This window comes from Otolemur garnettii, unplaced genomic scaffold (genome assembly GCF_000181295.1).
Source record: "Otolemur garnettii isolate 467f Iridium unplaced genomic scaffold, OtoGar3 scaffold00016, whole genome shotgun sequence".
NCBI lineage: Eukaryota > Metazoa > Chordata > Mammalia > Primates > Galagidae > Otolemur > Otolemur garnettii.
The window spans coordinates 28,892,126-28,904,178 of record NW_003852411.1 but is presented as its reverse complement, the minus strand read 5'-3'; the positions used below and the strand labels follow the sequence as shown (position 1 = coordinate 28,904,178).

The window sequence follows — 12,053 nt, the reverse complement described above, 5'->3', positions numbered from 1 at the left end:
AAAAAAAAAAAAAAAAAGAATGGCGAATAAGCATACAAAAAGATATTCAGTATTATTATTCATTAGCGTGACACAGATTCAAAATGTGACACGTTCCCACTACATGCCTATTAAACGGTTAAAATTAAAAGACTAAGCACTCTGAGTACTGGTCAGGCTGTGGTGAGGCTGTGTAGCAATCAGAATTCTTGTATCATGCCCCTGGGGATGGTGAGATAATACAATCACTTCAGAAAAGTTTGTCAGTTTCTTAAAAGGATAAACTTACGTAGAACATGGCTCAGCCATTCCACTTTTAATTATTTACCCAGGAGACATGAAAGTATATGCCCACACAAAGACTTAGTCACAAATACTCATAGCAACCTTGGTTATAATAGCTATGAATGAGTAAACAAATTGTGACATCAATCTGAATTGAATGCTATTCGGAAATACAAAGGTATAAACTATTGATGAATGTACATGGATGAAACTCAAAATAATTATTCTTTTGTCTCCCTGAAGTCAGATTTTAAAAAGACTATATGCTTTATGATTTGATCTATGTTAAGCTGTGGAAAATAATGTATTAATCTACAGTGCCAGGAAGTAAATCATGGCGGCTTGGGGTGGGAGGGGTGGGAGGGAGGTATGGTAAGAAGAGATTAACAAGGGGAGCAAGGGAAATTCTGGAGGCGATGAGTATGTCCATTATCTTGGTTGTGGTGACAGTTTCATAGGTGTCAAAGTCCACCAAATTGTATACTTTTTAATTTTATATCAATGCTACATCAGGAAAGCTATAAAAGTGATTCGTGGCATTAAAAAGGCAGATGAATGTGATTTATTTTTATTCTAATACTTAAGCCAAATTTAAGTTCATTTTACATATATACTTTTGCTGTTTTCATGGCTGGGTTTTAGCATTAGATAGAAACAAATCATTTCCTGTATTTGCGCTGATGTGTTTTCTGTAACTGTGTAGGGGGTGGGCAATCTTTGACCTCATTTAAGATATAAGAAATGCACAGGGCTTATAAAAATTATTTTTAAATTTCTAGCATTACATTCTCAGTTGAGGTTTGGGCAGGCTAGAATGCAGGTCCTCTAAGTTTCCATTGATCTTTGAGTTGTTTTACTCTTTCTAATGTGGTTTCTAATGTGGCCATTATTGTAGGTGCTGGGCTCAGATCTCCAGACCCCTGCTCAGTGCACCAACAGTTCACAGATCAGCAGATGGTCTCATTCTATGGCCAGTATTGTGAGAAAACTTGTTCAGGTTCGAGGTTTTAGTTTTATTTTAGCCAGACTTTAAAAGATCATTCAAAGGAAATAGAACTGACCACAGCCTATAACGTCAACTGTGTGTTCTGCATTTTTCCATGCCACAACCCAAGTGGGGAACTTGAGTCAGTAAAGAATATTTTAAGACTTTTGACCTTTGGGCAGCACCTGTGGCTCAGTGAGTAAGGCGCCAGCCCCATATACTGAGGATGGTGGGTTCAAATCCGGTCCCGGCCAAACGGCAACAAAAAAATAGCCGGGCATTGTGGTGGGTGCCTGTAGTCCCAGCTACTCGAGAGGCTGAGGCAAGAGAATCACCTAAGCCCAAGAGCTGGAGGTTGCTGTGAGCTGTGATGCTACGGCACTCTACCAAGGGAGACAAAGTGAGACTCTATCTCTTAAAAAAAAAAAAACCTTTGGCCTTTTCAGTGCTTGTTTACAGTGTGTGTTTGTATAACCTTTAGTTATACTATTTTATTGATGTGTATGAAAATTTTAAAACCTGTAGAATTTTATCCTAAGGAGAGAGTTTGGCAAACTTTCACATAGAAGTACAAATATGTTAATTGTCCCAAATTATACTGGGTCCATTGGACCAAACTGAAAATAAAAACTGGAAATAGAGAACAGTCTGGAGAGATGTGTGCTGAAATACAAAACGTGTTGATTTTTGAATTAAGAGATTGATATTTCTTTACACTTTTCTCTATATTTGATTTTTCTTTAAAAAAAACCCTTTCATTAGCTTTATAAACAAAAACATTTGCATTATTCCTTTTCTTTCTAAACTTTACAATCTTTTTTTTTTTTTTTGCCACCGTTTGTAAATGTTTTAATGAAAGCAACTGGAAAAAAGACATCCATTAAACAATTTTCTTTAGGACAGTGTTTCTAATCTCATCACCTCTGAAAACTTCTTTTAAGATGATTAAAAGAAGTTTAATCATTTGAATCCCTGTTTTGAAAGATGTTGTTTATAAGCAAATATTTTTGTTAAACAATAATGAATTTATCTTCCCAAGAGGAAGCCAAGGAGTCCAGGCTTTTTTCCTAACTAAAAAGTCATCCTTGAGGTTAAATACCATGGAATATTATGCAGCCCTAAAGAAAGATGGAGATTTTATCTCATTCATGTTTACATGGATGGAACTGGTAAACTTTACAATCTTTTCAAAGATCTGAGAATCTGAGAGCTGTAAATGACTCTGAGAGGGCCCGGCAAGGTGGCTCACACCTGTAATTCTAGCACTCTAGGAGGTTGAGACGGGTATATTGCTGGAGCTCACAAGTTCGACAAGACCAGCCTGAGTGAGAGCAAGACCTTGTCTCTAAAAATAGCAGGGCATTGTGGTGGGTGCCTGTAGTCCTGACGACTCAAGGGGCTGAGGCAAGAGAATTGCTTGAGCCCAAGAATTGGAGGTTGCTGTGAGCTATGATGCCACAGCACTGAACCCCAGTGTGACAAAGTGAGACTCTGTCTCAAAAAAAAAAAAAAATGAAAAATGACTCTCAGGGTAATACAAAGATATTGTAATTACTTTCCCCAATGAGGATGTGAAGTAGATTAGGGCTTGGATCCATCTCACCTACAGCCCTCTATGGCTATGGAAAGTCCCTACTTGCCCTTCACACCTGCAGCTAAATCCTTTGCACCTCCTAAGATATTTGATTCTACAGATTACAGAAACAGGCTGAGTTTCAAGTTTCTGGCATGAGTCACGCTGCACAGACAGACTATTACACAAAGTTCTGTCAAAAGATCATTTTCTGTCTGTGGCCACAACATAGCTTCTGGTCAGTGCTGTGTGGGACTAGGCCAGCCCTCTCTGTGACTTCCTTTATTTCTAACCTTCCCCATAGTATCTTCATTTAGATCTGGGAAAGCATGGAGTTAGTATATTGCCATTTTAATGCAACTGTATAGCAGCACAGAAGAAAATACTGCATGTCAATGTCCATTGCTCAGCCCTCTGCTTAGGCAAACATGGTTCCAAGGTGACCACCTTGAACATATTTCAGTGAAGCTGGAGAGCTTGCTAAGAAAGGGAACATAGTAACATATTAACAGTTTGGCCTTGGGCAACTTCTTGAATAAGAAACTACAGTTTACTTCTTTACAAAACAGGGACAATGGTCACGTACTGCAAAGGGCTTTGCAAAGGACAAATGAGATAATGTCTGTAACTTGTTTAGTACAATGTTTGGGCTCATAGAAAACACTGGCATGGTAGCTTCTTCTACACAGGCATAGACCATCAAGCTCACACTTGTGTTATGGCAGGAATTTTGACTTTGCTTACATAGTGTTGTATCTTGGAGCATGTATTTGTTTATGCAACCTTCTCAGAGCAATCTTTCCTTTACCCAGTGGAAAGAATCTGCTCTGTCCCCTATTGTAGGATTCTGTTTTGTTTTTGTCCTATTGTCTCCTCTCACTGGAATGTAACTTCATCACCTGTAGTATTTATTACCATTTCACCAATGCTTAGGACTAGTCCAGGAACATCACAGGTGCTCAGTATATGTCTGTTGAATGACTGAATGAAGGTTCCATTCATCCTCCAAGTCTCAGCTTCAGCGCCAGGCTCTCTACTCCCTGATGCAGGGGTCCTCAAACTTTTTAAACAGGGGGCCAGTTCACTGTCCCTCAGACCATTGGAGGGCTGGACTGTGGGCCCCAAGATGAGTCAGCTGCTAAGCAGGACAGGCAGTAGCGGCAAAAACACCCAGTGGGCCGGATAAATGTGGCCCACGGGCTGTAGTTTGAGGACACCTGCCACGAATCACTCTTTTTCTCTCAGCTCCTATAGTGCCTTAACAATGGTCATCACAATTATCACAAGCACTAAATGTCCATTTACTTCTTGATTTCCCCCACTAGGCTCTGAGCTGTGTTGAAGGTCATCAACTGAATATCTAGCATAATGCCTGGCTTGTGGAGACTTTAAATAACTGTTGAACAACTAGAATTGAGTAGTCCATACTTATCTGTGTGGTAATAAATTTCCCCAAGGACTATGTTGTGGTGGTTATGGGGGTCATTTGACCTGAGCTTTAAGCCTGCAGGTGCATGAAATTTCATCTGCCTTTCAGCCACACGGGGAGGGAGGAAGGTGAGGCCTGCTCACATGAAGATAATGAACTTCATTATTGCCTTTCCATTTGATTTATTATCACCACTTATCAGCATTTCTTAGTGGCCTTTGATTTTTGGGTGAATATATAAGCTGGGTTGATACGCCATACAACAGTTGAGAATAAATATCAATTTCCAAAGAGAATGCCAATATAGACCACGGATGGTGAGATCTCGATCAAGGTTTACCCTTGCACATTCTTCCCTCTTCCTTTCCCACTGCTTGCCCCGCCTTCTGTGTCACCGTCTCCCACCAGAGGCACAGCAGTCCCCATGCCATCATCTCTCAACTGTGACACATTCTCTGTACCAGACTGAAGTTCCTAAAACTCAGCCCTCATCCTGTCTCGTCCCTTGTCAGAAACCATCCAGGTTTCTCCACTACAGAATCATTCTCTTAAAACCCCGTGATCTTATCCCAACTTACTTCTCCAAAAGCTGGTTCCAAAACTACCTATTTAAGAACCGTGTATGAACCATGTGTGCTTTCAAATATCTGGACCTCTGTGCCTGCCTCCACCCTATTTCCAGGTAACCAAATATTATCTATATTTTAGGTCAAATACTGCCTCTTCTAAGAAAGCTTTCCTGCTCAACTCTTCTGCCCTTGAATCATATGTCTGTTCTGGAATTTATATTTTACCCTTGTTTTATTTATTTAATATGTTTTAGACCTCCATAAAAAAAATGTCAAGTTTCCTATTAGAGTCTCCTTAAGGCCAGGCATGGTTGCTCACACCTATAATCCTAGCATTCTGGAAAGTCAAGGCAGGTGGATTGTCCTGAGCTCAGGAGTTCAAGACCAACCTGAGCCAGAGTGAGACCCCCGTCTCTTCAAAACAATGCTGGCACTGTGACAGGTGCTGGTAGTCCCAGCTACTGGGGAGGCTGAGGCGAAAGAATTGCTTGAGCCCAAGAGTTGGAGGTTGCTGTGACCTATGATGCCACGCCACTCTACCGAGGGCCACAAAGTGAGACTCTGTCTCAATAAAAATAATAATAATTAATTAATCTCTTTAGACTCTCCCTAGGCGTGAGCACAGAGTTTGGGTAGGATAGTAGGAATTCACTACATTTTTATAAGTATTTTTTTAATTATAAAAATAATGCATGCACATGTAAAACTTGTGAACAGTGCAAAGAAGCAACTAAATAAAAAGAATGAATGCAACAATCCTTCTCCCAACTCGGTCCTAAATTCTGCAGTTGTAAACCACTGTAAGTTTCTTATGTATCGTCTAGAAAAATGTATGTGACTATACAAGGATATAGATATAATTTTTTTACACTAATAGTCTTATACTTTCCACTTTGCTCTTTTCAACAATAGATCTTGGAGATTTTTTCCTATGATGTTGGTTTTACCCAATCTTGTTAATGCCTGGATAGCATTCCAGTAATGGTACAAATGCCTTCTTGAGGAGAAAGGCAGTGCTGGGGTTAAGAACAAGATGTGTTCCTGAGAATGTCATTGTGTCATGTTTGTATGTAACTCAGATCTCTATAACAGCTCGTAAGTGGTAATAATGATACAGTGTAACACTGTAATAAGAATAAGTTATTCTTGTGCTATGATAGTGAGTTACAGAAACTACTGTGCTCTTGGAATTCAAACAAACAGAATGTAAAAACATAGTCATGCAAAAAGTTCAGAGAAGAGATAAGAAAAATTTCAAAAATGAATCTTAAAGATTAATACTCACCCAATGTTGCTTTAATGCTAGGCTAATGATAACTGTTATGTTTAGTTTGATCAAATCCGTAACCTTTCCATTTCCTTGATTAACACACGTGCTGCATTCATTGATGCTTTCACTGAAGCATTATCTTTCACACGCTCCACTATAATCTCACTGTATCCTTTGTAATTGTTCCTATGGTCAAGACCCTGCAGCCTGATGAGTGATGGCCTCTGGCCTTTCTCCGAACTCTTATTTCTACTTTCATTTCCACTGTAATCACCTTTCTCTCCGTGCAGGCTTCCTCAGACTTGCAGTGGACTTTTACCTTGGAGGCATGGTCAGAAGGGTAAACACAGACTCACAAAATCAAATAAAAAAGATAAGACAAAAGCGATGACGTGAGTAAGAAGCCCGTTAGCACAAGGATGCGGCACCAACAAACTTCCTCCTTCATGCAGGCTGGTTTACATTTGTGGGAGAAATTAGCTTCCAAGCTATTAATTTAATTATTTAATTATAAATTATCCTCATGGGGAGCCTTGAGAGCCTGTTTATAAGTATTGAACGCTGTAAGTAGGGTCATCTCTCACCTGGGGACCACTTGTATTTCCAATTTTCAGGTGTTGGTGTAGTCATAACTAAGATAAATTTTTGTTAGTAAAATTTGGGGCCAAAAGTTATATGCAAGCATTTTGTGTTCTGGGCCCATGTCTAGCCAAGGAAGCGTGTGTGTGGGTCTGCTTCTCGCACCCTGATCACCTTGGGTATACTCATAGTTTTATTTCTGGCCCATTTAATAGACAAAATGGTATCTCATCATTCTTTTGATCTGTATTTCTTTAATTATGGGTAAGATGATTTTCATCTTTCATTTTTATATTTTTTCTGAAAGTCTCCTGCTCTTGTACTTGACCCATTTCTCTTTTGATTTCTAAAAGCCCTTATATGTTAGTCATGTTTTCTTCCTATCCATTTATCAGTAGTATTTTATTTACAATTGATATAAAGTCTGTCTGTGTATTTTTTTCTTTTGTGTGAGTATGTCTTGTTTTTTTTTAAAAAAATGTTAGCTTCATACATACAATTTGGAAAAAAATTCAAAAGAAGAAGAAAACTCAAGCTGAAAGTGAATTAAAAAGACATGAATATGCAATTTGCAAAAGAAGAACTACTGCTTCAGCCCCTGTAGCTCAGTGGCTAGGGCGCTGGCCACATACCCTGGAGCTGGGGGGTTCGAATCCAGCCTGGGCCTGCCAAGCAACAATGACAACTACAACCAAAAAATAGCTGGGCGTCGTGGTGGGCACCTGCAGTCCCAGCTACTGGGGGGCTAAGGCAAGAGAATCGCTTAAGCCCAACCAAGAGTTTGAGGTTGCTGTTGAGCTGTGATGCCATCAAACCCTACCCAGGGTGACTGCTTGAGACTCTGTCTCAAAATAAAAAAAAGAAAAGTTCAGCCTGTGGCTCAAATGGCTAAGGTGCCAGCCACATACACCTGAGGTGGCGGGTTCAAATCCAGCCTGGGATTCGAACAACAATGATGGAAGCAAACCAAAAATAGCCAGGTGTTTGGCGGGCACCTGTGGTCCCAGCTACTTGGGAGGCAGAGGCAGGAGACTCGCTTGAGCCCAGGAGTTGGAGGTTGCTGTGAGCTGTGATGCCACGGCACTCTACCCAAGGGGACAGCTTGAGGCTCTGTCTCCAAAAAAAAAAAAAAAAAAAAAAACTACCAACAATGGCTAAAAAATACAGGGTGACCAAAAAGTTCCTGTGCAATTTAATTGCCACCCTATATAGTAAAACATTGAGTGATGTTGAGAATATTTTTATACATTTTTTAGCCATTGCTAATTCCTTTTATTTTCAAACGAGATACACACACACAGATTTTAAATAAATAACAGGCTTAAACAAATAACAAGGCAGTTGTACAGTAAGTAGAAAATAACACTACGTTTAAGTGTGATCCAATCCAAGAAATCAAAGATAGTTGCGTGTTAGGAAAATTATTAGTTTATATATTAATAGGTCAAAGATTACAATCTGACTGGGCAAGGTGATTTGCTGAACCAGATTTTATAAACAAGTGTACAGATGGGCCTACAGGGAGGTGCAGAAGGCTGACTAAAGTTTGGTCATGCAAAGAATTTTTGCTCTGTGAATGAGCTTTTGTGTTTCTTAGAATTGGGGAGCTATGAAAACAAAAGTGATTGTCATTACTATTAGAATATGGAGAGATACATTTCTTTCCTTAAATGGTGCTGTGGATATAGGTATAAGAAGTAGAGCCTGTATGCCCAGTACCATTTAGAGAAAGAAATATATCCCTACTTACTCTGTTGGTAATGGCAATCATTTTTGCCTCTAGTCGTTGTTCTAAAGCTTCCTCTAGGTCTATTTATGGACTTCCTTGTAAAATCCAGTTTTTGCAAAGAACCTAAGTCAGTTTGACATGAAGCCCCCATCCTTCAGTCTCCATCACCCCCAGGGTCTGATCACACTGGCCTGTCTTCAGCTAGAATCCTATTAGGTCAGTTTAGCCAGAATCTCCCTTACCCAAATGTTTCTTCTTAGTCATTTTCTATCCACTGACCCCTGCCCTGCTCCTTGGCTATAAACTTCACACACACCCCACCCCACCTGCCACTGTATTTGAAATTGAGCCAAATCTCACTGCAGTGGTTCCTGTGCCTATCACGATGGTCCTCAATAAAGCCCTTTTAACCAACAAGTGTCACTGAACAAGTTTTTCTTTAACCAGAGACATTTGATTTTAATTACTGTAGAAAAGGTTCAGCGGTCTCTGCAAAGAAGAAAATACGCAGATAGGCGGTTTCCCATGATTTCTGTCCAGGATTGCTTTCTGAACTGGACAACAAACAAATTTCTTGGTTGGGGTATCTCCGATACTGCGGCCTAGGATTTCATTCATATTTAGCTCAGACTCAGATAAGTTTTACCTCAAGTCATCTGAGAAATCCCTGTCTCTTTAAACGGTGCCGGCTTATGCTTGCCTCAGTAGACTACAAGAAAGGTGAAAGGAAACGATGGTGAAGCCTTCTACAGATCCGACGAAATGTGCAATATTATTAGTGCCTTAAGTATTTGCAAGTGGATGCAGCAGAATAGTCTTTCAAACTGGAATTTCAAAAATAACCCCTAGTTTTTCTCCTACTAAACCGTCAAACCTCTGCAGGAGAAGATCTCTCTGACAGGCTTACCTCCCCTCCAGCCCCCCTCACCTCCATGCTCCCTGCAGCTCCTCCCTACACTCCTCTACCCCTTCCAGCTGCTACAGAATCCACTTGTGTGGCCTTTATGCCAGGCGAGCAGGGCAGATGGAGGAGCAGGGACAGACACATTCCTTCCATCCTTTCCTGACAGCCTCTACTGTTTCTCGCCCCAACGTTGGGGTTACGAAGTCAGAGTGAGATGCTGAGGAATGTTAATTGCTTTAATGTGTGGCTCCCATTGCGCCATTCAACACGAAGGCTCACAGGTGAGGAAGATGAGGGTACTCACAAGACACAGAGGCACAGGACTCCCGGTAGAGACTCGCTGTCTCTTAACAGAAAGCTGCCATCTACCCCTTCCCTGAGCAGTATGATCTCACAGTCTCGCTTGGTCAGAGGGCCGTGGTAATAAGGCAGATCCATGGCGAGCCCTCTAGCATCCCAGGCTGCCCTGTTGGCCTGAAATCCAGCTCCAAGCCAAGGAAGGGCTCTGAGGAGGGAAGTGGAGTCAGCCGCGCATCCTATGGAAATATCTCTTCTTCCAGCTGCAGGCAGAGGTCAGTCAGACGTGGTTGGTCTGTGAGACTCAGTAAGTTTCGCTAGATTCAGGAAATGAGAAGGGTGGGGTGTGGCCAAAGTGTGGCCAAGAAATGGCCAAAGTGTGACTTGCGGAAGTGGGTGAAAACATGTGAGTGCACAGTGGAATCAGTGAAACTCAAGGCTGAGGCTGCAATCCTAAAGCCAAGCTTCCTGGAGCTGTGTTGCAGCCCTGTGTATCTCTGGACATCATCAGTTTCTCCTTCTCTGGCTACTGGTCTCCTTTGTAGGAAATACACCACTGCTTTTACTGTAACACAGACCCATTTTCTGCTGAAGCTGCTTTTGATTAGGCTATGCTTAGTTTACAATGGGTACACAGAAAGAGTTTGGTGCTGAAAGAATGGGTAAATTTAGACGCAATGGGAAAACTGAAAAAGTGGGATTTCCATAGATCAAATGACATTAAAAAAATGGAAGGCATCAATGGGAATAGAAAGCAATGGAGACCAATGCAGAAGGAGACAGCCCATTCTATAGCTAAGGCTCCTCCTAGCTGCTAGAGGACAAAGGTCATTTTAAACACTCTTGAGCCTTGTGCCTTTTGGAGAAGGGGCTGGTGCAGGTGAGAGAGATGTTTGGGTATACTAGTGAGTGCAGGGGTGCTTCTCCAGGTAGAAGAGAGGATATTATGAGTGGGTTTGGAGATCTTCAAGACCTTTATGGTTTCTGTCCTGGGAGATAACAGTCATGTGTCCTGATGAGGAAAGACTAGGAAAAAAGTCTATCCAGCTGGAAACATTTAGCTCCCTTCCATGAGAAGATCCCTTTCTTTTTCTCTCTTTCCCACCTTAATCAGCTAGTAATCTTGGGAGAGAGAAATTATGTGGCTTCTTTCACCTGAAGGTCAATTTCCAAGGCCGTTTTAAAAAACCATACTAACCTACATATTATTAAATAATTAGTTCGCACTTAATTTCAGATATAATAAGCCATATATCTGGCCATATATGGGGATGCCTATAACCCAATGTTTTAAATGAGACTGTGTTTACTTAAGTTGCCTCATTACCATCCCATTATGTCAACTGCTATAAACTATATGTGAATTTCTCTTTCCACCTCATTCAAATATCTGTGGGCAATCACTGCATATCTCAAGTACTTATCTATAAAAATAGAACTAGGTTCTTGCAATTCATCTTCTCTTAACTTCTTGTTTTAATTTTATCTTGCAACTTGGTTGACCAGTTATTTACCCACACTTGGGGGGTATCTGCCATGGAATCTCCTTGTAACACATCTTCTATGGAAGTCCAATTGCTCTGCTGTTTGGTTTAATGGAGTTACACTGATCAAGGAACTTATCAGAGAGGTATGCTTTCCAATCCCACTTTCCCTTGTGTAGGGGTCTTGGACAATTCATGATTCAATTCTCTGCTTCAAGTAGCAGTGTTTTTAAAAATAATAATGAAAGATGAAAATCATAGTGTGTAATACATAATGAAATAAATGGCTCAGGTAGACTTTCAATTGGTGAAAACTTTAAGCAAACTTTTTTTTTTTTGAGATCAAGTCTCACTGTGTCTCCCTCAGTAGAGTGCTGAGGCATCACAGCAATCTCACACTCTTGTTTAAGAGAGTCTCTTGCCTCAGCCTCCCAAGTAGCTGGGACTACAGGCACCCACCACAACACCCAGTTATTTTCTTGTTGCAGTTGTCATTGTTGTTTAACTGGTCCAGGGAGGGCTCAAACCTGTCAGCCTTGGTGCATGTGGTTGACAGCATAACCACTGTGCTACAGGCGCTGAGCCTAAGCAAACATTTGATAATGTCCTTTAAAAGAGAAGGCTCAAGATGTCACCACTTGAGCAAACTTATCATCTCTAGAAGTGGTATAATCGGACATTTAACACCTACTAATTTGATGCAATAAGAAAAATACAGCCTCCTTCTGAAGTTAAGTTGAACTAAAATTAATCAAGCCCTATGACTAATTTCTAGTTTATGGAAACAGACCAACAAGTTAGAAGACTTTATGAGGAAGCAGACAGTTGTGTGGGACAAGTGTGTGGGTCATTCAGTAGAACAAGTGACATGGTTTCTTCATATGTCATAAAAACTGAGTCAGATAGTTGGATGGGAACGTCTCTAGGTTAAAAGATATTTATGAGGCATAAAACATGAAGATTTTGTTTG

The 12,053-nt window shown here is 40.7% G+C and overlaps 1 protein-coding gene across 1 annotated transcript in view; it reads right to left on the bottom strand.

Annotated features, from left to right (window-relative positions):
- Nucleotides 1-9,880, bottom strand: part of SH2D1B (SH2 domain containing 1B) — a 26,945-nt gene extending 17,065 nt beyond the window's left edge. Inside the window, exon 1 of the mRNA XM_012802640.2 lies at nt 9,607-9,880. Within this exon, the coding sequence (XP_012658094.1) occupies nt 9,607-9,740 (134 nt within the window). The 5' untranslated portion in view covers nt 9,741-9,880. The remainder of the gene's footprint in view (nt 1-9,606) is intronic.
- Nucleotides 9,881-12,053: the final 2,173 nt, after the last annotated feature.